The sequence below is a fragment of the Pleurodeles waltl genome, chromosome 4_2, assembly GCF_031143425.1.
Source record: "Pleurodeles waltl isolate 20211129_DDA chromosome 4_2, aPleWal1.hap1.20221129, whole genome shotgun sequence".
Classification (NCBI taxonomy): Eukaryota; Metazoa; Chordata; class Amphibia; order Caudata; family Salamandridae; genus Pleurodeles; species Pleurodeles waltl.
This window is the reverse complement of record NC_090443.1, coordinates 2,079,226-2,104,506: the sequence shown is the minus strand read 5'-3', so window position 1 is coordinate 2,104,506 and position 25,281 is coordinate 2,079,226. Positions and strand designations below refer to the sequence as shown.

General features: G+C 42.2%; 1 protein-coding gene across 1 annotated transcript in view; it reads left to right on the top strand.

The window, feature by feature from the left end:
- Positions 1-25,281, top strand: part of LOC138292025 (G-protein coupled receptor 54-like) — a 78,471-nt gene that overhangs the window by 25,482 nt on the left and 27,708 nt on the right. Inside the window, exon 3 of the mRNA XM_069230352.1 lies at positions 16,530-16,654. Within this exon, the coding sequence (XP_069086453.1) occupies positions 16,530-16,654 (125 nt within the window). The remainder of the gene's footprint in view (positions 1-16,529; positions 16,655-25,281) is intronic.

Sequence of the window (25,281 nt, the reverse complement as noted above, 5' to 3'; positions counted from 1 at the left end):
GTTTTTTTAAAGTGGGCAGTGGTCCAATGGACCAGTGCCTAGTCTTAAGAAAGTCTTAAGAAATTTTTGTTAAACTTTGCATTTTTTAAACGCATTAGTACCTCAGTTGGTTCACAAAAAACGATTAGAATTTGTAAACGTCAGTGTGCAATTTGCAATGACTTTTACTAACTCACTGACTCTATTGTTTGTATGTCAGGCCTATTGTCCTCTCGATATAGCACTAGCACAACTGCTCAGGCAGGTTGAATATCAAGAGAAAGGCACACCATGGTTGAAAGCTTTCAGAAATTAGGGATCAGGTGGAGGAAAGTGTAGCCTGGGAATTGATTGGATGATAGTAGCCACGAGAGAGGACTGCTACACATCATCTGATTGGTGGAAGAAAAAAGTGAATGGGTTGCTCCGTGATGACAGTATGATTGGTGGGAGAAAACTATTACACTGTGCACGAGAATGGATCTGTCCATGATGACACTTTGACATTAGAGAGAAGGGATCATGATTAAATTCTGGGAGTAGCTTGGCCTGTTCTTTAGAAAAGAGTAAAAAGTTGAAAGGGAAGCTTCAAACTTTTCTTTAAAGTTGGACAAAGTTGTCAAATTGTACAATTCACCCAGTTTGCAAAATCTGCCATTTTCTTACAGAAATTCTTTGTTAAGAGAATTTTTCAGCTAACAGTTTTTGGAGACATTTTCCAATTCAAGCCTGCTTTATGGTTTCTCTCACTATTTTTTTTTAATTGCACACCAGGTGAACTTTACGAAGGCTGCAAATTTTAGAAACAAAATCACACATTTGTCGGAGAAAACCATTTACAACTTTGCAAACTCCTCTTGTCGATATTTTTAAAACTGTTAAAAAAGTTTTCAAATAGCACTATTTAAGATTTTGTGGAGTAAGTTCCCACTCGGGAGAAAACAAGAGAAACCTTATCACATGTCCAGGTGCCCACATTCCTCCATGCTTCCCTAGCTCTGTAAAATGTGTGAATACATGGATTTTATAATTCTGAGCACCCGCTGAGCTCCTCTACAGTGCCGTAAGTGCTGGAGACGTTTCACTCTGTGATTCTCCACAGAGTGACCAATCATCCTTCATTAGGCAGCCACAAGTCCCTCTTCCTCTTTGAAAATGTTTTTTCTCTTCACCAAGAACAAGAACATATGCATTGTATATAGGAGGGGACTGGGCACAAGTCACATTAATTCTAGGGGCTTGAAAGGCTTAGGCTCTGATTTAATGTTTGGTGTACAAGTTACTCTGTTACAAATCTGACTTATGTACCATCTACCTAATTACAAGTGTGTTATATCCTATTGTACTTGTAATAAGGCATACAGGATATCAGTCACATTTGTGACAGAATAACCATTTGCTAAATCCTATATCAAGACCTTAGGGACTGATTTAGTTTGATGAATGGGATACCCACCACAAACAGCAAATGTCATATCCACAGTATTATACATAAATTAAGATATTTGGTACTTGTAATACGGCAAACAGGATTTCCCATCCAAAAAAACTTTAAATAAGGGCCTTAGATCTGTGAGATTATCCAAAAAAATATAAGGTAAGACCAAACAATGATGGTTTTGCGAGTGTTTCAATGACTCAGAGTTTTGATTTTATCTAAAGAACAAAATAAAACCATGATCAAACCTAAAGGGTATGATTTTAAACCTGGGCTGCAGGACATCCTGGCCATGGAAAATAAAAGCCTAGCAATAGAGAACAAATTAAAATGCTACAAAGCAGATTGGAATCCCTTTATCTGAATCCTGACACACCAATACCAAGAACTTCCATGCCCTCTTTTAATTTTTCCTGAAGAGTTATCTCAAGTACTTCCTAGGTAAAACTCACAATCTTTCTGTTTTTATTACTGTGCAAAATGTTATCATGTATGCAATCGGATATACACTTACAAGAGCAAGGAACTATTACAAGCCTGACCACAAGGGGAGGGGGGGTGAGGAGGGCAGTTAAAATGTGGGGAAAAGGTGCTGTGTTCTTGCTTTGTATACCTCCAATTCCTTGCTGGCCGGATGGTTGTAAACAACGGCATGTGTACTCAATGCAAAATAAAACACAGTTAAGCCTAAACCTTGGACTGCAGCTGCAACCAGCTTGGACAGGACAGTTCTTGCTCAGCCAATGAGATTCTGTGCATCCAAGACTCCCAACCTGTTCTAATTTGTGAGGCAGGAAACCCCTGAAAGAGCAAAAGTGGTGGCCTTTAACTGTGACTGGTGATATTCTGAGAAGGCATGTGCCCTAGAAATGAGTGGATAGCTGTACCCCGAGATATGAATAATGTGTTACTAATATTCTAGAGGGTTTGCCCTCTGAGAAAGGGGGATCCTGATGTCATGAAGAAAGTAAGTAAAACATTACTTACATGCAGCAATAGTTTAACTTCTTGCTACTATTATTGATTCCTATATTGTGGACAGTACCATGATCCAGGTATTGAGTCTGGAAAATCATGACAAAATATATTTGTGAGTAAACCATACAAGAGGAGCCTGATTTAGAAGTTGTCAGATAGGGGGACTCAGTCGCTAAAGTATCAAATGACCCATCCACGGTTTTACAAGTGCATTATAGTCAATGCTACTTATAGTATGGTGGACCAGGCATCCTTCGCGTTTGTGATACAGTACCCTGTCTGCCAAACTATAAAGAAAGCCTAAACTGTATAACTCTTGGTGAAGACAACCGTAAGCCCTCATTGCTCTTTTCTACAACTGTCATCTCAAGATTCTGTTCTCTGACAGACATTCAAAATCTTTGTCCTCAATGGCATGAAAAATTGTTATTTTTTCAAGAAGCTAAAGCAGAAAGTATTTTAAAAAGGCACTAAGAGAACAAAGCTAATTTCTGATGTAAAACGTGCTATGCTAATATAGCAGCCTGCTAAAGAAGGAGGTTGTAATTCCAAGTACAGAGCGGGTGTCCTGTAAATAACAATAGTGAGATCCTACAATTTGAGAGCATACCAGTAACACTGAGTAGGGGATTCTAACATCAATAGATACCCCTGACAAATGAATGGGTTGTCCTAAGACCTAAGGGGGTCTAATCACCAAAGATGAGGGGTTTGATCCAAAGACCCCAGAGTGGATAGCATTCAAACATGAGTGATGTGATACTAGGACCCCAGAGTGAATAGACCCTAAATATAAGTGGTTTTAGCCCGAGAGCCAAATTCCCTAGAAGATTGATGGGATCCCAAAATCAAAGAGTAATACCCCCAGAATAATGTGGTAACTAATATACCATAGTGAGATAACCTCCAATATGAGTGGTGAATCCTAGGATCCAACAGGTGAGCATATAGACAAGTAATGAAATTACTATGATTTCAAAAATGCAAATAATATGCATAGATGGCGGTATTAAGGCACCGAAAATCACCTAAAGTAATAGAACGGGTAAAAATGAACAGTTTAATGGGGTAGGGGACGCGAAATCACAAAAGGACCCTTCGATAAACACTGATTCCTTGTGAACGCAAGTTAGTGGGTCTCATGAACTCAATGTAATCTAATGCACATGATAATTGTGTCAAATATCAGGGTGACACCTTGACACGATTTGATGAGCGGTTGTGATCATAAATTGAAAAGGGAAAGATTAAGATTAAAACACAGAGGGACAGAAGTGCATCGCAGCAAAGACAAAATGTTTTCTATTGTCCATATACACTTCAGATTTAATCACCAGGGATCCACTTGTATCAATTCTTCCAGCTCTTAAATCAAGCATGCATTCATGTTCCGATTTTCAGCTTTTCAGAGTCTTGACAATTTTCCAAGAAATGTCCTCTAAAATAAGCAGTAAAAGCACTTTCTTTCCAGGAACCCGGCATGAGGTACATGGAGCCTGAGGTCTAGCCCATAAATATAGTAAGAAAGGGATAAAACCAGATAATACTAAGGCAGCATCAGAAATATTAAAAGGACACTACTACACGGACATTCAGACGAGAAAGGGGAAAGGCCTAGATTTCAGGACCTTGAAATTAAAACAGAAATTTGTAAAGTTGATATGCCGTGCCTTGCTGACCCGTTGTGCAGCATCAGTAAAAAACAAAAAAAGAGAATAATGCATCGGCTGCTAGCAGCTGCATCATTCCTTATGCACATGCACATGTTATGACATACTGTTGTGCATGTATCCTTTAAAACATTTTAAAGGACTTTGAAAGTGGGGGAAAGACTGGTTGAGGAGTGGATGGGAGAGAGTAGGGGCGAGGGTGCAAAGGATGTGCTTTTTTAAAACCGTAATGGCCTGACAGCAAGTGAAAATGAAATCATTTTTAGGTCAAGCATAGCAGCGCGCAATTGCTGCTTTTCCGACGTGTTGGTATCTGTGTGGGCTTTTAACCATGCCCACGGCACACCAATCACTATCACTCGTTCATGGGCTTGCCTTTCAAAAACACTTTGTTATCATTGGTAAAGGCTTTACGTTTGTCCCACCTTGGGGCTGTTTTGCTACCGCCTTGGACACCAACCCTGTTACATGCATAATTGTACATTTGCCAATAGGCTTGACTGCGAGCAAGCTTCTTTTCCTTTTTGTGTCTCTCCTTCACGCTCACTCTCATGGCGGCCGTCGTGCTTTGAATCGGCTCGCTTATGTCAACTGTTTTACTTTTCATTTTCAATTTATGTGGCAAGAAAAGTGCAGTTAGGAATTTACAACTCTAATAGCTCTAACTCGATCAAATGTGAGACCCTTTGCATTGCAAATGCTTGTTAAGGACTGCAAGCGGTAGGGAAGAAATGGAGGAGCGGGTTGGGGGCAGGTGAAGGGGAAGCAATGGGAGGCAACAGTGGCAGCTGATGCAATTTAGGAGTAGTGGGGTGGGTGGAAGGGGTGCAGGGAGAGCGCCCGGGTGGAGAAGCATGCAGGGAGGCACAGGGGAGTTGCACAGGGGTTAATAATAAAAAAATAAAACTTACCTGGTGCTGCCGGCCGCCTTGTGCTCCTCTTCCTGGTCCCTGTAGTCCCAGTAGCTTCAGAGACTCCTTGTGCAATCCCTGCGCTGTTCTCATGCAATTACCAAGCATGAGAGCAGCACAGGGATTGGCCTGAGCGGACTGGTTTATCGCTTGCTCAGGCACAGGGAGTCTGTCAAATACAGCAGGGTTTGTGAAACCTAAGTGCACATGTCTGTTTGGCCAGTCGAAGATGGCTGGCCAAACTAATATGCACACTTAAGTGCACTCCACTCTTTCTCCCCCCTCTCGTGACCCAGCCCCGCCCCTCCCTGCACACACTGGCTCAGCCAGCAGCTGAAAAATAAAACAAAAATAAAATATTGTTTTATTTTTCAGCTGCTGGTTCTGAGCCAGTGGGGCGATGCTCCTCTGCCATTGCGGAGGAGCCGTGGCTGGAAGGCATGTATTTGAGCGGAGGGGAAGTAGCACAAGGGAGAAAAAAGAAAACATATGCACTCTGATGGAATGGTTAATGAAAAAAGTAGTTCCTTAAATGTGAGCAATGGAAGGATACAAGTCAGCCAATCAAAAGGATGTCAAACAAGGCATGCTTCATGGGCAGAACAAACACAAGAAGAAGAAAAGTCTTTGATTATGAATGAAGCAAATAAGAGATACAGTAAAGCAACCAATGGAAAGCAAAGGGAGGGATCTAAGCCCATCATAGGCTTTTAATATGATCTTTCCCTACAGACAGTTCACAGCTATCTGATAGGTGAGACCTAAAAAAGTAAACCTAACACAATTTTATGGCATTGTTTGTCAACAGAATTGAACTCCCTGGATGGAAACCCAGACAGGAGTTCTCTCATGGCCATGCCCACTCCCTGTCCCATTTCCACGTGACTGGCTGAAGTACTTATTCTCCAGCCCTTTCAGTGTATGTCAATGTAACAGACTGGCTCTGGTATTTCTTTCCAACTTTAGTGTTGTTTTGCAAACCTTTATCGTGCGACATCCAAACACATTATTAAAGCAGTCTAGGGACTCCCTGCCCTTTGTTACATTTATGCAGTGGAAAAACGAAAAGAGGAAAGCTCAACCAATGACAGCAGAAAGGCAGAGAGAGGTGAGTGTGGGAAGAAAAGGGTTTCATGCCATTGGGTCCAATCAGAGAGCATATCTCTGTGTAATTAAACCAGACTGCTAAAAGAAAAACATTACAGGTAAACATTAAGGCATGTGTCCAATTTTGGACTAAAAAGGGGGGGGCTTTATACCTGCAAGTAAATGGGACCTGCCTGTCCTAGCTGGAAGGCCCATTCCCTTGTGCATCATAACACTGCTACCCAACCTCTCTCTGGCATTTTCATTAAGGCGTTTTCCTAGCAAACTGGAATATTTTGTACCATTATCTAAATAGGCACACACCAGCGCCCTTTCTCCTTGCCTCTGTAATCAATCAAGTGAATTCTAACTCAGTGAGGAATCCTGATTGTGCCTCCATAATACACAAGGTTTCATCTGCCTTGGGCGGCCCCGGTCTCCTTGAACTGCCTTATGTTTTTTGGATGCGAGTAATCTTCAGGGTCTGTTTTACATTTAAAAATTGCAAGTGCGTAGAAGATGTTTTTGGGCCAGACCTAAATTAGATCTCTAATCTTACTTCCAAACTTTCATGGAGTCTAGAATAATATTCAGAACGATCTAGATTTCATTTAGTTTAATTTACCATCAGTATCGATGCAAGTAACTTATTAAACCTGAAGATAAAGGCAGACTGACCACTCATGGCCTTCCTAAAATCTGAGACTCGGCCAGCTTGCCCTGTCTGCGATGCCAGTCTGCATTTCAGCTTTGTCCTTTTGGAGGCACCTAGTTCTCGTGGTCAGTTCTAATCAAGTTTACGTACCAGGATCTGCTGGAGAATCAGTAGGATGAAGCTCAGGGCTTGTGATTTGGAATGAGTCATCATTTGAAGGCCAGTGCTGCAGAGATGAGAAGCACCTCCTAGGTTGAAGGTTCGGTTCACCTCTGGTGTCAGACTAAAACAGCAGAGCTAGGCAATCCCTTCAGCTTCTACTAGTAGTGTTATTCGCAGATTTGTCGTGTGTTGAAGTGTCTGAATGTTAGTGATGCTCATATTTATGTAAGTTTCTACATTTCAGGGATGAAGGGGTTGTCTTGCCTGAGTGGAAGCCAACTAATGCTCAAACATTTGGCATTAGTAAGATTTCTGGAAAGGGCAAAGATGGCACACCAGCCATTAGAACCACAAGCGAAGTGTAAGGTTAGACAAGATGTCTAAATCAAGGTAGACTTCTCTCACCAATCTGCTTTGACCAGAGTGGAGCGTACATTGGGCAGCTCCTTCCCAAGGCCTGAGATTTGGGGAAGCAGCACGTGGACCAGGCAGGCCTTGCTCAGAAGATAGAAACACCACCTCCGCAAATGACTCCGCTAGGAACCTGTTGCAAAATCTGTTTCCTTAATTAGGGATTGTTTCTAACTGTGTCGTTTAGTCAGGATTTAGTGCACAAGGAGGGTCAACCAGAGCTGAACACAGTGCATAATGCTACCCAGGTGCAGTGTTAACCCTGAATTCTCAACTCTTTCGTCTTAAACCCTCTGTTGTATCTACGTGACCCCCCTCCTCTCTCACCTCATTTTTTCCCTCCTGGTTTAAATTCATCAGAGTTCGACACATGTTGTCGCCATTCTGCTGTTCTCTTGGCCCCTCCCCTCTCAACACTGGGGGGGGGGCGGCACTGGTCACATCCGACATTTCTAATAGACGCTGACGTCTGCGAAGACAACCCTTGGCCTCTCCACTTCTCCTTAACGCGGCTGATAGTTAGCCCCCAGCTTTGAATAGGACTGGTGTTTAGGTGGCACTGAGTGGCAAGGTAGATGCAAGAACATTGCTGGAGGCTGAGCTGCCAGGGGCATGAACTCGCTGGAAAATACCACCCAAATTCTACTGCCAGAGATGGAATATATGAGGCCTCGTCGCTCAGAATCTCCTCAAGGTCACTGCTGGCGGTTCAGTTGCCCCTCACGTCCCTCTGTTCCCGGTGTGGCGCGAGCGCTAATGGCCCTGTTTATCTTGTATCGGTGTTGCCACACCAACCCACTGCTTGCTTAGCGAAAACGAAGCAAATTGACAAGCAGGTTGACTGTCTGTTCAGCTGTGCCGGCAGTAAGCGGTGTTGGCAGGTTTTGCTCATTGCTTTGCGGGACGCGCAGCAAAGGTCAGTCTCTCATCCAGTGCTGCGTCATTGACCGATTGGCGCCCTTTCTCCTGTGTGTCCTGCTCGATAAATACTTTGTCTGAATTCCAGCTGATGCCGCTCAATCTTCCATGTGCAGCAGGTGGCGAGGGACGCATCAGGCCTACTAAACAGTGGGCATTAGTCTGCGAGCACGATGGGGGTAGTACCGTGTAACCAACCAGACGGCACAATTCTTAGCGCGCTCCTCTGTCAATCATTCGAGGGGAGCAGGGCACTGATTACAAAGCCTCTTTAGGCCATTCATAAAATGTTGACCGAATGAGTGACATATCCTTCCGTCGGCTGCCTGTGTTGAGTGACCAGGTCTGCTAGCAGATGTTCCCAGCAGCAGTATCACTGCTACCTACCCATCACATACTGTAGAGTTGTCCACCACTGCTCCAGGTGGCTCGTCATACTATATTTTCAGGCTATCTGCATGAGCCAAATTTACATGCAATGGGTCTAAATCTAAATTACTCACACAGAAGCTGCTTATCCTGAACAGCTGCAAGCCTTGAGCATTTGGAGGCATATGATGGCCAAGCCACCACCATAATAGCTCTTGAAGAAATGCAAACTACACCAGCTTGTTACATGAAATTCCTAAAATGTACACATTACACAGCTTTGCATAATTTTGCACCATATGTGATAACAATTTACTGTAAATAACGTAATTTTCACAGGTACAACACAAGGTTACCGGCTCTCATTCACAGTGCTGTTGTGTAAAGGCATGTTTGCACCAACAATTGACTGTGCGGGTGAACCTTGCACTAAAATATAGCAGAAAATGCCAGATCTGCATTTTAAGCAATTACACATAATTTTGCAACAATTTGCATAATTGCATGAAAGCAAATTATGCACATTTTTCACACTTTTCATCCAGCAACTCCACAGTTGACATACAAATTGCCCATTAAGCATCACAATGCCTCTGCAGAGTCCAATACTTGAATGGGATTGGAAAGAGGGCACTCGTGTTCCCTCCACAAAGGACTTTTCCTTGAAGGTGCATGTTTGATGAATATATCAGTCATTCAAGGAGTGCAAACAATATCATGTAGCTATATACCACCCTCAGCTATGGTCCACAGAAGCATTAATGCATGGACCAGTACAAAACATTCTATAAAAACTCACTTTTTCTTTCATGTTTACTGGAAGATTCACAAATAACTACCCAACGTGTGGTTAAATCAATAATATTTATGACTTCTTGGGGGATTTTGGCAGTAATGGAATATTTTTTCGAGCAACAAACAATACTCACCTATCCCAGAGGAAATATGTTATACGGACAAAGAGAGGTGGAAAAGGAAACACAAAGATGGAGCTGAAACTGAATCAAGGGAGCTGCATGGAGAAGGGGGAGGAGTGAGGAAAAGATAAGGTGCGAGATGGAGAGGATGAAGAGGGGAAGTCATAAGAGCAAAGGAGAGTGTGACCAGTGCTTAATTTGAGCCGACGGCTGCCTGTGGGGGCCACCAACACTCATTTTTGAGGACCGGAACTTATCTTTCATGATCGACATTTCCCGAGGGCAACAGACCGAAAAAAACACAAAGGGAAAAAAAGGGGAAGGAGAAAAACGGCAAGATCATCACAAAGGAAGGAAGCTGGAGCCTGCAAGAGTGAGATAAAGAGGAATGAGGTGTCTGATAGTGAATTAAAGAGGCATGACTACACAGCCTTGGTATCCGGTGAGCTGACATTTATTTAATGGCTCCAGACACAGACTTCTAGGGAGAGGCTTGGGCACCGGCACTCATTCTTTTACAAATTAAGCATTCAGTGTGATTGTTATCCAGATGGGGCACGGCATACAGCCTACAGCATATGTCAGTTAAATTAAAGTTAATGTGTAAGATGTAAGACTGTGAAATTGCATGTCAGGGGCTCAATTCTATTTGATTATCCTGAAGTCAATACAAGAGAGCTCACATCACTATCATTCAACTCTGCAATCAGTTAGCTGCGTAGAATGTTTCTGCTGTACAGATCTGTGGGTATCAAGCAAGTGACATGGCCGAGTCCAGACAGGACTAGTAAGCCTTTCATGATTCTGAAGTTGATAAAAGTATGTTAAAGCAACAACATAAAGAAACTCGGCAGTTAGATATGTGCTGAGCTCTAGAAGTCTGTGTGCAAGGTGCATCGTTCTGTCCGAGCAGGGAAAACGTAGCCTTTTATCCTTCTGAAGGTGATAAAATAAGTACCAGTATGTTTGCTAATATTACCACTAAATATTTAATGGCTCAACGGACAGTTCCGTTTGCGATGTGTTCTATGTAAAAAAGGACCACGATGTTAAATAAACACTATAAATGAACCTCGTAGACTGAAGTTTGTGGTGAGGGGTCAAATTAACGAAACAATTATTTACCAGTAATCTTCATCACCCCAAATCATAGTCCTCCTATGTCCTGATTGTGGAGGAGCTCGTCTCCCATACAGATCTATACCAAATAGAAACAAGTTTTAGTCCTCTTCCTGTTACTTATATTGTAGCCTGATATCACCTCCAACACTTCAAAATTCAACTTTCAAAAATTGTAATCGTTCATAAATCACAAGTGTCAAAATTCAGAAAGTTAGGGCTTTGGCAACTGGCTTAAACAGGATTATCGCTTAACAGATGGGTTTGAAGATCTCGCTGGATGCATACATGAAACTTAAAAAACCCTCCATTAAATCATCCATAGGGTGCCAAAAGCATATGCAGCGGGAGGACTTGAATGAGCTGAATTGCTCGTATCCTTGTCAGGGTGATGAGTGCGAGTTTATTTTGTTGGGTCTTTCATGACATAAATGTGAGCTGACATTTTAGCCAGTAGTGTAAAGAGTGTCAGCTCAAATGATTTGTTCACATTTCGTACTAGCATGTTTTGAGTTCATACAGATTGTTATTGACATGAACAATAAGTGTGAGATCAGGCATTACTTCTATTAGGTAAGAAATTGTGAGAACGAATGATTAGGTCACAATTTGTACGAGTGTGTGCCACCATTAGTAACTCATTCACCCTTTTGCAGATTTCAGAACAGGCCCCTAATGCCCCTGTTGGGAAAGGCTGAAAGCTTAGACACGGCCCAAAATGCTCCCTCTTTTCCTCCAGAAGTTAGGACAGAAACGCCTCCCGGTCAATATTCCACCATTTACAGCGTAATCCCCTATTCCTGGTGTACCCAATTGGGGCGACCACCTCATTACAGGCTAATGGCATCAGCCCTAGATGGAGATTCAGTATCAACAGGTTATGACCACTCATAGGGATCTCAGTGACGCAGAACTTTTGAACTTTCCTCACTAATCATACTTTAGATATTGAAATGTAGTCAATCATGGACCAAGATTCACTGCCTATATGTGTTACCTGGTTTGAGACTTCATTAGAACCCACATCTAAGCTAAGAATACGTTTGTAGGTCACCATCAGCTTGTTCAGTGTGACACTGCAAGGGTTATCATTTGTATAGTCTCTCAATCGATCCTAAAATTCAATAAACTATTTTGAACTTAGAAATGAGAATAATTGCCGAAATCATTATCACCTACTCCACATACATGATTATTGGAGATAGGGCGTAGTCTAAGATGAAAATCACCCCACCCCATATTGTAACAAAATCTTCACCCAGGCCTGCCAACACTTTATCAAGAGCCTGGGTGAGAGAATTTGTAATTATAACATTGTTTGTGTCAAAATTGGTATGATAATAATTTATGAGGAAAAAGGCAAAGTCTAAGGATACATTCACAATCTTGGTTGGCATTCTGACGCTTATTAGAATTATGAGGCCACCACTGTGGCGCCCTGAGTTTGATGGGGTGGTGGGGGTGACAGCTGAGTAGAAACCATTTAAATGTATTTCCGAGTGTGACCAAGTGATTTTGCAAACAGACAATCTGGTGGTTGGTTATCATTGCCACTCAGTTTTTATCATTGAGTTTACTTGTGACCCTCAATGTTCCAATAAAGAAAACTCAAATCCGGGACTTCGATGTCAATGTTCACTACTCGAATCAGCACCAGGTCTTGATTAAAGGATTTAGCAGAATCTTCAGGCCCACTGGGCGGATCAATGGTACAGTACAAAAGTTCACCATCTGCGTCACTGCCAGTGAAGGGAGGGCAAACAGAAGTGACCATCATCTGGTTATTCACCTCAAGTAATAGGTTACAGCATTTGGGTCCAGGACTAGGGATTTCATTAATAGGGGGCTGAGTGGGTTAGTCTTTGTCAGCTCCAGAAAAATAAGGCTCCGTAGGCCCTCTGGTTACAGCAATTGGTTCCATAATATCAGCATCTACATGAGTACAGAGCAGTCAATCGACCTCCTTTAGTGCGACAAAATGGTTATGTGTCAAAATTTTAAATATTCTGTTACCTTCAGGATTAGAGATTGATTGTGTGAGGGATAGCTCTTGCCCGGGTCTATAAAAGAAACCTAGTGGTACAGGCTGGATCCCTGTTTAATGCCCCTCGGGGTGGAGAGCCTGTGCAGAATATGTGCTACTAACTGTGTATCATGGAAGTTGGTTACCATGCAGTTGCCTGCTTCCTTCTTTGGACTGCTTCCAACTCAACGACCCTTGCGGACACCTATTATTGCTCTAGAAAGGGTATTACTACTGATGGTCGCCAAGGAATTACCTTATTCTTTAGCTGGTGGTCTGTTTCGAGTTGTCTTGAGCAGAAGGGTGGAACATGTTTTTAGAACAACCACATACAGGGTGCAGTCGGGCGGTGGCTGTAAAATACAGAGGTTCTTGGTGGTATTTATACATTGTCATGGTTGGCAAAAGAGGAGGGTGAGTTCTTCCTGTGTGGACGAACAATTGTGACAGAGGCAGTCTGAATCACTGGGGCTAGATTAGACTGAATGTGCTCTATTTCTTCCCCAGTGGGTACATTGGGCCTTAACTAGATGAGACATTATCCACATTCTCCTCTGGGCATTGTTGGCGTTGCTGGCATTCTGTGTGTTCTATAATTCTGTGTGTTCTGTAATCCCGGGTGATTTTTCCTGAATATAAATGAGAAGTTCTTTCAAGGTTTTATCTGAAGTGCGGCCACTACAGGGCTCAGAAAAGTCACAAAAATCCTTTTGAATTGTTTTTTGCCTCCAATAACAGTAGTATCTATGCCATCCCAATGTAATGGGTTGTGCCTTTGTGTGCACTATGGGCTCTAAATGCCTTTTCTTATTTCTACTCCGTGCTTGCTCAGGGTGTTTGATGCTATACGCGTTAAGTGCCTGAACCAGGCACAAATTTCCCTTTTGCCTTTTAGTGGCGGGAGAGTCCATGGCGTCACTGGTAGGGGATTTCTCAAAGCAAGTCTGCTGTCCCTGTGGTATTGTTGCGATATCTAGAGCCCCCTGTATGTGCATGGGTTCTTTGATTTTGCACTGGGCTCACTTGCCCCCACACCCTCAATTTGTGGGGCTCCTTCTGTTGTGTAGAATTGCAAACATGTTCGCTATTGGCTGTGAGTGATAAGGACCTCCTGGCTGCCCCCCATTCTTTCTTCCATACTCTCAATTTCAGAGTCAATGGCACTCATTGCAGTATTCAGGTAGTTAGTAATTGAACGTGCCCTGCTGAGGGTCATTAGTGGCTGTAGCAATGACACTGACCTTTCTCTTACCCAGGTTTCTCCAGCAGCGAATGTTCCAAAGTGGGTGGGGTGACTTCAAATGACCACGCCAAGAGGGGTGGCCTAGCCCAGCCTCAACCGGACTCTGACAGGCACAGGCAGACCCACCCTTGACCCAGGTGTGGCCAGGGGGCATCCCGTGCCACAGAAGATGCCAAGCACTTTTTAAATTGCACGGGTTAGGTGCAGCGGCTCCTCCTCTCATCTCCTTGGGTGTTGTGGGATCATGATTCCCAAAAAGCAACAGGCTGTGTCTCTGTGTGTGCCAACAACTAGAACTTACCCAGACACCAAGAAGCAACTCGTTTCACAGTACGCACTTTACAAGAGCCATATGCTGCACAAAATCATAAATACAGTAACAACATCCTGAATAAAACACTCTTAAGGAATGGAAAATGAAGGAAAACAAGTGAAATATAAACAGGGACTGCATTGCTGAAATGGATTACTTTAAGGGTATTTACTGTCATTGTTTAAAAATCTATCAGTGTTTTTGCCTGGAAAGTTAGAGCTCGTCAATGACTTGTTTCAATGTCAGTTTTTAATTACTGCTACATCGGAGAGCCTGTGGGACCCACCCCATTTAAAGCCCCGACAGTTCCTGTTGTGTAAAGGATTATCAGCTTGAATTATTAAATCACAGTTTGTATGAGCTTGTAAATTCATATGAGTACGTTAGTGCTGTTGTGGTAAAACATGTCAGGGCCAGCTTAGAGCCTTAATTTGTAAATGCACATTTTAAGTTACAAATTCTTTCTGTTGGTAGCCTTTTACATTCCTGTGCATTTATGTGGCAATGTACTGAGAAATCACTATACATGTTGCTTGTCTCTAGTAAGAATTGATGCCATCTAGTCTGTGCACTCTGTCCAAGGCTGAGCACACAGAAGACACTGCCCTAAATATTCTTATTGTCCGTGGAGACAGCTCCGCGTTTGCAGACATATCATAGTCTCAGCCTGCACCTCTGACACAGTGTGGCACACACGGTGCTTGTGTTTGTGACATATTCAGACAGAGAAGCACTTCTGCTGGGATTATCCTGGAAGGTGTCATGCAGTGCCCGAGTTGCAGCTTGGCTGACTTTGATGCTGATCCAGGGGCGTCTGCGGGTGGGGGTAGAGGGCGCTTGCTTCTCACAGATTTAGGTACAGCCTGGTATGCAGACTCACAGTGCAGCATAATACTATGGCTGCCATAGTGTTATGATGTCTGCCCTAGTACAGCCGCAGGCCCCGCCAAAAACAGTCCAGAACGCTGCGGACCATGGCGGATGGGTCATTGTGAGTGGAGATGACATTAAAATTATCCCCCCCCTAAAAATTTCTGCGGATACCCATGTGCTGATCCTGAATCTGATCTCTACCCTCCACAGGACCAATAGCCTGCATTACACCAGACCGGCTTCCTGGCTTCCTGGTTCTTCTTCCAGGTATTGGGGTGTGGATTTTCCCAATTGATCTGGCAGAGGGTACTCCCACTATGTTGTTGGCAGTATAGGTAGTTACAGATTGGAGCGTACCAACACAATAACATAACCATGGCAGAACTGTTTATCTTTTTCACAATCTTTGTAATGCTGGTTGCTATGCTTTGTCTTGTTTGCCTGAAAATTGCAGCCCGTGTTTTTAAAGCAAGACTAAGATTGTTGCAACAAGTGTTCTAAAGCACCATTTCCACATCTTTCTTGTGTCTCATCTTGGGTACTCTGAGTGACAACGAAAGAGTTAATCTGTTTCCACAAGTTCATTGGGAATATGAGTAGTCATGTTCGAGGTTGTGAAATCCATCTGGTACCCTGGTGTGTTCCAGGGTTCAGACAGCTCACTGTGAGCTAGCTAGGAACCGAATCAACATTTCCTGATGGTAAATGCGGACTGAGTCTTATACTCTGACTTTTAAGTTAACCAGATACACAGTCCTACTTGCTTTGTAGGAACTGTATATCAATGTGAACAAATTTGAGCTCTGTTGTTATTCTTGTGGTGTAATGGAGTGTGAGTTTTATGGTTAGGCCACAGTTCGTATGCATATGTTTGACAGCTTAATGATACTTTAAATAAGTGTGAGCTCAGATATTATTCTTGTTGAGTAAGTGAGTGTGTGCTTGAATGATTAAGTCAGATTATATTTGTAAGTACATTTTTGAGATCATATTGCTGAATTAGTGATGTGATGAATAAGTGCGAGCACAGAAGTCACTCCTGTTGTGTAAGGGAGTGTGAGCTTGAGTGAATATGTCACAGTTTTTATGGGTAGGTGTGTGAGTTCATGTTAATTGGTTAGTGATGTGATGAATGAGTGTGAGTTCAGAATTTATTCCTATGGTGTAAGGAAGTGTGAGCTCACTGATTAGGACACGGTTTATATGAATATGTTTGTGAGCTCACCTCAATAGATTATTGAAATGAAAAATAAGTGTGAGCTCAGATATTATTCCTCTTGTGTAAGGGAGTATTAGATTGACTATTATGCTCACAATCTTTATAAGCATTATGTGTGTCTGTGCATGTGTGTGTGTTTGTGTAAGGTCACCTTGATAGATTAGTGATATGATTAATGAGTGTGAGCTCAAATGTTATTCCTGTGGTAGACTATGCCAGTTTAATTGCCTTCTCTCTTCCATTAGCTAACCTTGCCACCACTGACATCATCTTCCTTGTGTGCTGTGTCCCCTTCACGGCCACACTTTATCCGCTGCCCAGCTGGATCTTTGGAGACTTCATGTGCAAGTTTGTGAACTACCTGCAACAGGTATGTCTGGAATCAGAACTGCTGGGAGAAGGGAGGAAAAGAAATGCATGTGTTGATCTGCTGTGAAATGGATGCGAATTCATGTAGAATTTGAGAGAAACGTCCTGAGGAATGCATGAAGAGTGCAGGTGGAAGACATTTACATTTTGCCGCACAGTTTACACACTTGGAACCTAATGAAGATTGAAAAGCTGAGTAAACTTTTGAAAACTCTGTGGTTGGAAGAAAGTTGTTGCAGAAACATATTACAACAAAAACTTTTAATAGAAGAGAATTCTCCGGCTATAGGTGGTCTTTTTCCTCAGGTTTTTTGCAACATCTTTTGTAGGATTTTGTTTTTAATTTTCAACAGCTGGAAAGATGTTGAGGGTCATTCTGACCCTGGCGGCTGGTGGCCGCCAGGGCCACCGACCACGGGAGCACCGCCAACAGGCTGGCGGTGCTCCAATGAGCATTCTGACCGCGGCGGTTCAGCCGCGGTCAGAAGCGGAAAGTCAGCGGTCTCCCGCTGACTTTCCGCTGCTCTTTGGAATCCTCCATGGCTGCGGAGCGCGCTCCGCAGCCATGAGGATTCTGACCCCCCCTACCGCCATCCAGTTCATGGCGGGAAAGCCGCCATGAACAGGATGGCGGTAGGGGGGGTCGCGGGGCCCCTGGGGGCCCCTGCCGTGCCCATGCCAATGGCATGGGCACGGCAGGGGCCCCCGTAAGAGGGCCCCGAAAAGTATTTCAGTGTCTGCCTTGCAGACACTGAAATACGCGACGGGTGCCACTGCACCCGTCGCACCTTCCCACTCCGCCGGCTCGATTACGAGCCGGCATCCTCGTGGGAAGGTCGTTTTCCCCTGGGCTGGCGGGCGGTTTTACTGGAACCGCCCGCCAGCCCAGGGGAAAACTCGTAATACCCGCCGCGGTCTTTTGACCGCGGCGCGGTAATTTGGAGGGCGGGATCCTGGCGGGCGGCCTCCGCCGCCCGCCAGGGTCATAATGAGGCCCGTTATGTTATATTTATTTGTATAGCTCTTTAAGCATGCAAAAGGGCACTTGGGCAGGCAGTGCTTATATGAAGAGCCGGGTCTTCAGCTGCATGTGGAACTCAAGAAGTGAGGAGGAGGCTCTGATGTGTTGAGGGTGGTCGTTCCATGTCTTGGGTGCGAAGCAGGAGAATGAGCAACCTCCAGTTCTGCTTTTGCAGATGTGGGGAATGCGTGTACGTGAGAGTGAGGCTGAGCATGGGTGTCTGGTGGGTTGGTGAAAGTTTATGCAGCTGTTCAGGTATTCTGGTTCTGTGTTGTGCAGGGTTTTGCATGTGTGCATGGGAAGTTTGAGTCGGCTTCACTTGTGAATAGAGAGCCAGTGAAGCTTCTTGAGGTGCGGTGTGATGTGGGTGTGGCATGCGAGATCGAGTATGAATATTGCAGTGGTGTTATGGATGGTCTGGAGTGTGACCAGATGGAGAAGCTTGAAAACGAAACATCACAAAGTTTCCAGAGAAACAGTAGGAATTTCTAACACCCCTAATGGAAAATAGAAAACAGCCGCTAGGAAGTAGATCATAGGTAACGGGCGCTCACAGTAAGTCCATGTAATCAAGTTCACAAAACAGTTATGTCATGGTGCTCCTGACAGGAGGATCTTCCTAACTCCTCCAATGTTTCCAAGGAAACTGACAGTACCAACAAACAGCTGTCAGAGCACTCACGAAATAAAATTAAAGAGTATGATGATGTAATAGATCCTCTGTATGGAAGGCAATCACGACAAGATCTGGTTCAGGATAGATTTATTTCTTGAAGCGGTTCAATCATAATAGAGAAATATCCTTGAAAATCATATACAATTAGCCACCACAGCCAACACGTGTTTCGTCCAATGAGAGATCCCTCTCACGGACTTCATCAGGGCTGTAAAAATGGAAACACATTTGTATCTAAGTACATGTCATTTGCGACAGGCAAGTTAAGAGCAGAAGTTATCGTGAAATTTGTGCAAGTCAAAACATGCTATAAGTGACTTAGTCTCCCAAAATTTGAACAATAAAAAAATAAAAAAATATATAATAAGTCAAGTTCCCCTAGCTAGTAAATACACGACCATTTAGGAATTATATCACCAAGTAATAATATGTGTCAAGTGAATTATAGATGAATATGAACGTCACCAGAATGAGAGATGTAAGGAAAGTATACCTATGCGTATATCTACACAGAATAAGAGAAAGAAGGAAAGAGAGAAAAAGGCCTTTATCCCACATAAATACATTATCGTAGGATCAGGAAGATCAATAGAAATAGATATAAATAAATATAAAGTACCGGTCCTACAGTACTAAATATCCCGATCTGATGTTGCACGGAAATGTATCCAAAACTATAATTAAAACGGAAATAAGAACCCCTATCAGAGTTAAAACATACCTTAAAGTCAGTTACGGCCTGTGTTCAATGGTACTCTTATCGTGGTCTAGGCAATCTATAAAGGCAGTAAGTGCGAGTGACTATTGTGATGTCTAATCATAATGTGAAGTCTACTAACATTAACCGTGCCAACACGTCTAATAATGACCAATCCGGTCTAACACTGACCTTGTATGGTGAACGCAATTACTTATCACATCACAGTATATAACTGCAGGAATCCTAATATATAATCTGGAATCGAAATAAAGGAAACGAGTGCCATCATTCCGAATATAGTAAGAAAAACTAGATAAAAATACTACTCAACGTATGCTCGAGTATTAAGTTCACAACACCCCTCAGGAACGCTCACCTTACTTAAATGTGTCAGTATCATTATGGGAACATCGTAGCCGTGCTGGGAACAGGAACTGTTGTCAAGTTCACTTAGACTAATGAACATCCTTATAGAAAACTCGGAGAGAAAAGTGACTAGATTGCAAACAGAAATCTCAGCTCTAGAACTAGAAATTAAAAATATGAATTTGGAAGAACCAACTGCCAAAAATTATAGAATTCTACATGAGATTATTGAACTTCACCAAAATGAGATTACACAAAGAAAAGCACGCAAATTAAAGCGGGATGAATTAGATTAGAAAAATGGAAGGATTTTTACATTTTCCAGAAAATATGATCACCTAGTTAAAAAGTGTGAACCTCCAAAAAACTATGATGCTGGCTCCTCATCTTCACTAAACAGTGTATCTACCAACATTAGTGATATAAGTTCTAATTCGAACATTTCCAGACAGGACATGATAGAACAACAGGGCACTCCCTCTTTTTTAGCGGAGGTCCAACGAATAAGACAGGGCCAATGGGAAGGAAGTCGACGCAGAGTAGAACCAGAAAAACCAGACAGGGGGGCAGAGGTAGAGCATACAGACTCAAAGAAAGGAATGAGAACAAGGTCTTGGAACAGAGGGAAATAGGGGTATCCAACAGGGACTCCATTAATGTGATTAACCTCTCTAATTTGGAACTCACAACCGATGGTCTGTCACTTCTCAGTAAAGGATTAGGTTTTTGCCCAGGGTAGTTTGGAGATTACCAGAGAACTAAAATTGACTTTTTCAAGTTTGTTCGACGTCTCAAACTGAGAAAGTTCTTTGCCAATCACCCTGACCGCACAGACATTAGCACCGTCTATGTTGGTCATAATGACGACCAACATTTGTCCATTATGGATGTACAGGACACGGTCACTCTCCTGTCTATTGCGGATAGTGAGCAGGATCCCAACACTATAACACGTATTCTATCAGACCTGGATATCCCATCTGACTCACTCCCGAGTGGTTTGAGGAGGAAATCAGATTGGATACCGACATTAACTAAGGATAACTGTGTGGATACTTTCTTCAAATTGGTCTGGCACGATTTGAATAAATTAGAACTACACAATAATTCTCGCCAACATGTTTGGCACCAAAACCTCACTCAGATAGAAATGCAGTACTTAAAATCTTTACAGAAAAATGATGAGATCACCATCAGGGAGGCAGATAAAGGAGGTAATATTGTGATTATGAATACCGCAGATTATGACCGGGAAATTTATAGCCAACTCACAAATGCTTCCTGCTATGAACAGATTACATTTGACCCTATCCCTGCTCTCGCCAATAAAATGAATAAGCTTATACACGAGGGTTTGGATCGATCACTGCTCAAAGTAGAAGAATACATGTACTTACGGGTACACAGGCCCAGAAATCCCTGCATATACATATTACCTAAAATTCACAAAAATCCTACTTCCCCCCCAGGGAGACCTATTGTATCAGGGATTGGTGGACCTACTGAAAAACTGTCAGAATATGTTGACATCTTTTTACAACCTATTGTGGGGAACTTACCATCATATATAAAGGATACGAAACATATTCTTAGTATACTAACAGACGTTACCTGGGAGCCAAGGATGATTCTAGTTACACTAGATGTGACCTCCCTATATACTAGTATTATTCATGAACAAGGCAAAGAAGCACTACGTCATTTTCTTTACAAGAGATCTGCAGGTCTATATGGCCACACACAAATGTTGATTGATATGGTTGACTTGATCTTAAACAACAATTTTTTCCTCTTTAAAAATGACTGGTACCGCCAAAAACGTGGTGTAGCCATGGGATCTAAATTTGCTCCATCCTACGCTAATCTATTTCTGGGATTTTTTGAACATAAAAAGATTTGGAGCACCGAAGGGAGTAAATGGGTCTCAGATATACTATATTGGGGTAGATACATCGATGACTGCCTTATGATCTGGACAGGTGACCTACAAGAACTGGATAACTTCATAAACTATCTTAATAATAATGACTACAATATTCGATTCACTTCAGAACACAGTGATACCAGTATCTCATTTTTGGACGTAGAACTTTTTATTTTTAACAACAAGATTGAGAGCAGACTTTACAGAAAAAGTACCTCTTGCAATTCTATCTTACATGCAAGGAGTGCACATCCAGTCCATCAAATCAACTCTATACCATTTGGCGAAATGGTAAGAGCCAGACGGAATTGTAGTCTTGATAAGGATTTTGACGTATGTATAGAGGACATGGCCACGAGATTTAAAGCACGGGGATACTCTTCCCGAGTGATTAACAGAGCCCGTACTAGAGTCATGCGGGTTAAGAGGTCTGATACTTTGGGTAAAAAATCTAGAACAAGAGACTCTACAATCCGCTGTATTACCAGTTACACCAAAACTGCCAGTCTGTTACGGAAATGTATGAACAGACATTGGCACATCCTTACAGCAGATCCTGCTCTTAAAAAAGTGGTTCCGGATACCCCGGTGTTCACATATAGAAGGGGCAGAACTCTCAAGAATTTTCTATGCTACAATTACCGTAATAAACCCAATCCAACCAACTGGCTTACTAGCCGTGGCAAAGGTTTTTTCAAATGTGGCCATTGTGGAATGTGTAGATGGACCAGGTCTGGGATCACCACATTCACAAGCTCTACTGGGGTACAATACAATATTGACCACAATATTACATGTGGCACCAATTTTGTCATTTATATGATCATCTGTAAATGTGGGCTTTACTATATAGGTAGCACCATCAGACCTCTACGAATTAGGGCGAGTGAACATTTCAGAGCCTTACGACATGAAGACGAGAGATATCCTATAGTAAGCCATATTCGGCATTGCCGCAAACAAAATGATATATGTGGTTTCGAATTTTTTGGCTTTGACCGTATCAATAAAGATCCTAGAGGTGGCAATAGAGAGTTAGCCCTCAGAAAAAGGGAATGCCATTGGATCTTAAAACTCAGAGCGGTAGAAGATGGACTGAATACAAACTTTGAAATGGAGTACTTTCTGGGTGAATAGGATATTGATTAAAAGTTGTGTATGAATATTTATTCACTGCTCTGTATATCATAATCCCCAACTTTGTTCCTTTTATGTTGATTTCCTCACTAACTCTATTTCATGCTGTACGGTGTCTATACCTATTGGAAGATAAGTTGTATCTTGCTCAACGTGGCACATTGTATGTATGATGTTTCACATATATGAACAATATGTAAACTTTTCTTTAGGGCACTCTATGGACTAACTTGAATGTATCATAGTAGATTATCAATAATATTGTTATATATTGATTATTAGAAACGCACTCTCTCAGAATTTGCACTTCCAGGTTATACACCTTGTGATTCTTGCTATTGTGTGTCCTGTTTAACTAACAACGGTTTACATCTCATTTACTTGCTGTAATATCTTGTCTCTGATTTCCTTTCATCACTCTCGTTTTTAATTAGGTAGGGGTTATTATATCAATACACTTTCTTTTCATTCTGGGTAGATATTGGGCCTAAGACATTATCAGTAGTTTCTAAGACCAGGCTAATCCGGTATCTGTTCTAATTGTTTTCAGTGTGCTCCAATGGCAACTATGTCCCTAATAGAGTAGTTTTTGTATAAGTAGTTAGTTTCTCTTCCTTTATATTGTTACTTGCTGATGTTAATGATCAATGGTCGTCTCTTTACTCTTCTGCAAGTGTCAGATGTCAATTTGGGCTCAGTAATAGATTGCACTTGTTCGCTTACAATTTTTACTGCATGTTACTCCCTTTCAAGATGGCGCCTGTTCTTTTATCAGCGCGCTGTCTTTAGTCCCTCTTCTATGTTGATATTAAGAACGTGATCACGAACAAAAGCGCCGGCTTTCAGACGCTCGTTCTACGATGACAGATCTTAGTCACAGGGAATGCCGTGCAATGATTTGACCACGGCTACGATGTTCCCATAATGATACTGACACATTTAAGTAAGGTGAGCGTTCCTGAGGGGTGTTGTGAACTTAATACTCGAGCATACGTTGAGTAGTATTTTTATCGAGTTTTTCTTACTATATTTGGAATGATGGCACTCGTTTCCTTTATTTCGATTCCAGATTATATATTAGGATTCCTGCAGTTATATACCGTGATGTGATAAGTAATTGCGTTCACCATACAAGGTCAGTGTTAGACCGGATTGGTCATTATTAGACGTGTTGGCACGGTTAATGTTAGTAGACTTCACATTATGATTAGACATCACAATAGTCACTCGCACTTACTGCCTTTATAGATTGCCTAGACCACGATAAGAGTACCATTGAACACAGGCCGTAACTGACTTTCAGGTATGTTTTAACTCTGACAGGGGTTCTTATTTCCGTTTTAATTATAGTTTTGGATACATTTCCGTGCAACATCAGATCGGGATATTTAGTACTGTAGGACCGGTACTTTATATTTATTTATATCTATTTCTATTGATCTTCCTGATCCTACGATAATGTATTTATGTGGGATAAAGGCCTTTTTCTCTCTTTCCTTCTTTCTCTTATTCTGTGTAGATATACGCATAGGTATACTTTCCTTACATCTCTCATTCTGGTGACGTTCATATTCATCTATAATTCACTTGACACATATTATTACTTGGTGATATAATTCCTAAATGGTCGTGTATTTACTAGCTAGGGGAACTTGACTTATTATATATTTTTTTATTTTTTTATTGTTCAAATTTTGGGAGACTAAGTCACTTATAGCATGTTTTGAATTGCACAAATTTCACGATAACTTCTGCTCTTAACTTGCCTGTCGCAAATGACATGTACTTAGATACAAATGTGTTTCCATTTTTACAGCCCTGATGAAGTCCGTGAGAGGGATCTCTCATTGGACGAAACACGTGTTGGCTGTGGTGGCTAATTGTATATGATTTTCAAGGATATTTCTCTATTATGATTGAACCGCTTCAAGAAATAAATCTATCCTGAACCAGATCTTGTCGTGATTGCCTTCCATACAGAGGATCTATTACATCATCATACTCTTTAATTTTATTTCGTGAGTGCTCTGACAGCTGTTTGTTAACACCCCTAATGGGTCTCATGTTGTATAGGGTACAATATAGGGTACCATAGGTTTAAGTAACACTATGAGTGGATGAGGTTGAAGAGGAGAGCGGAAGGAAGAGGTCTCATATGGAGGAGGGGTGGTAGGACAAGCTTTCTGTATCATTAGTGATCTGGGGATTAGGGACAAGGGCAGGGAGCCCATGATGCTTCCTGGTTTGCAGACCATGGAAGGGGAGATGGACCGGAAACAGCAGGCCCTTCACCTTGCCGCATTCAGACAAAGAGAGCTCTGCTGTTTCCATCAGGCAGTCTGACATCCGCCTGCATTCCTGCAGCTTGTAATTCCAAGTGTCATTAGCAGACATCTAGCCTCCCAGGTTGTAGATGCTAAAAGTTAGACACTTGATTACTATTTGAGGTGGGTGAGTATCCGCCTCAAGGCATAATCACAAACCTTGCTAGGGTAAACCCTCAATTTGGCTAAATTAACCTAAGCTCCACACAGCCATAGCTAAGGTACTGAGCAGACAGGTTCAACTTAGGGCAATGTGTAAAGTATTTATGCAGCAATAAAACTGTAATGAAGTCAATGTGCAAAAGAATAAAAATCCCATAACGGATTAAAAACATAAGAGTAACATTTAATGAACAAAATGATACCAAAAGGACAAAACTCCTATAAAGGAAAACAAAGGTGTGAATTTTTATAGTGTTAAGTAGAAGAAGCACAAAGCGCCAAATATAGTCAATGGTCGTAGTAGACCAGAACCTATGT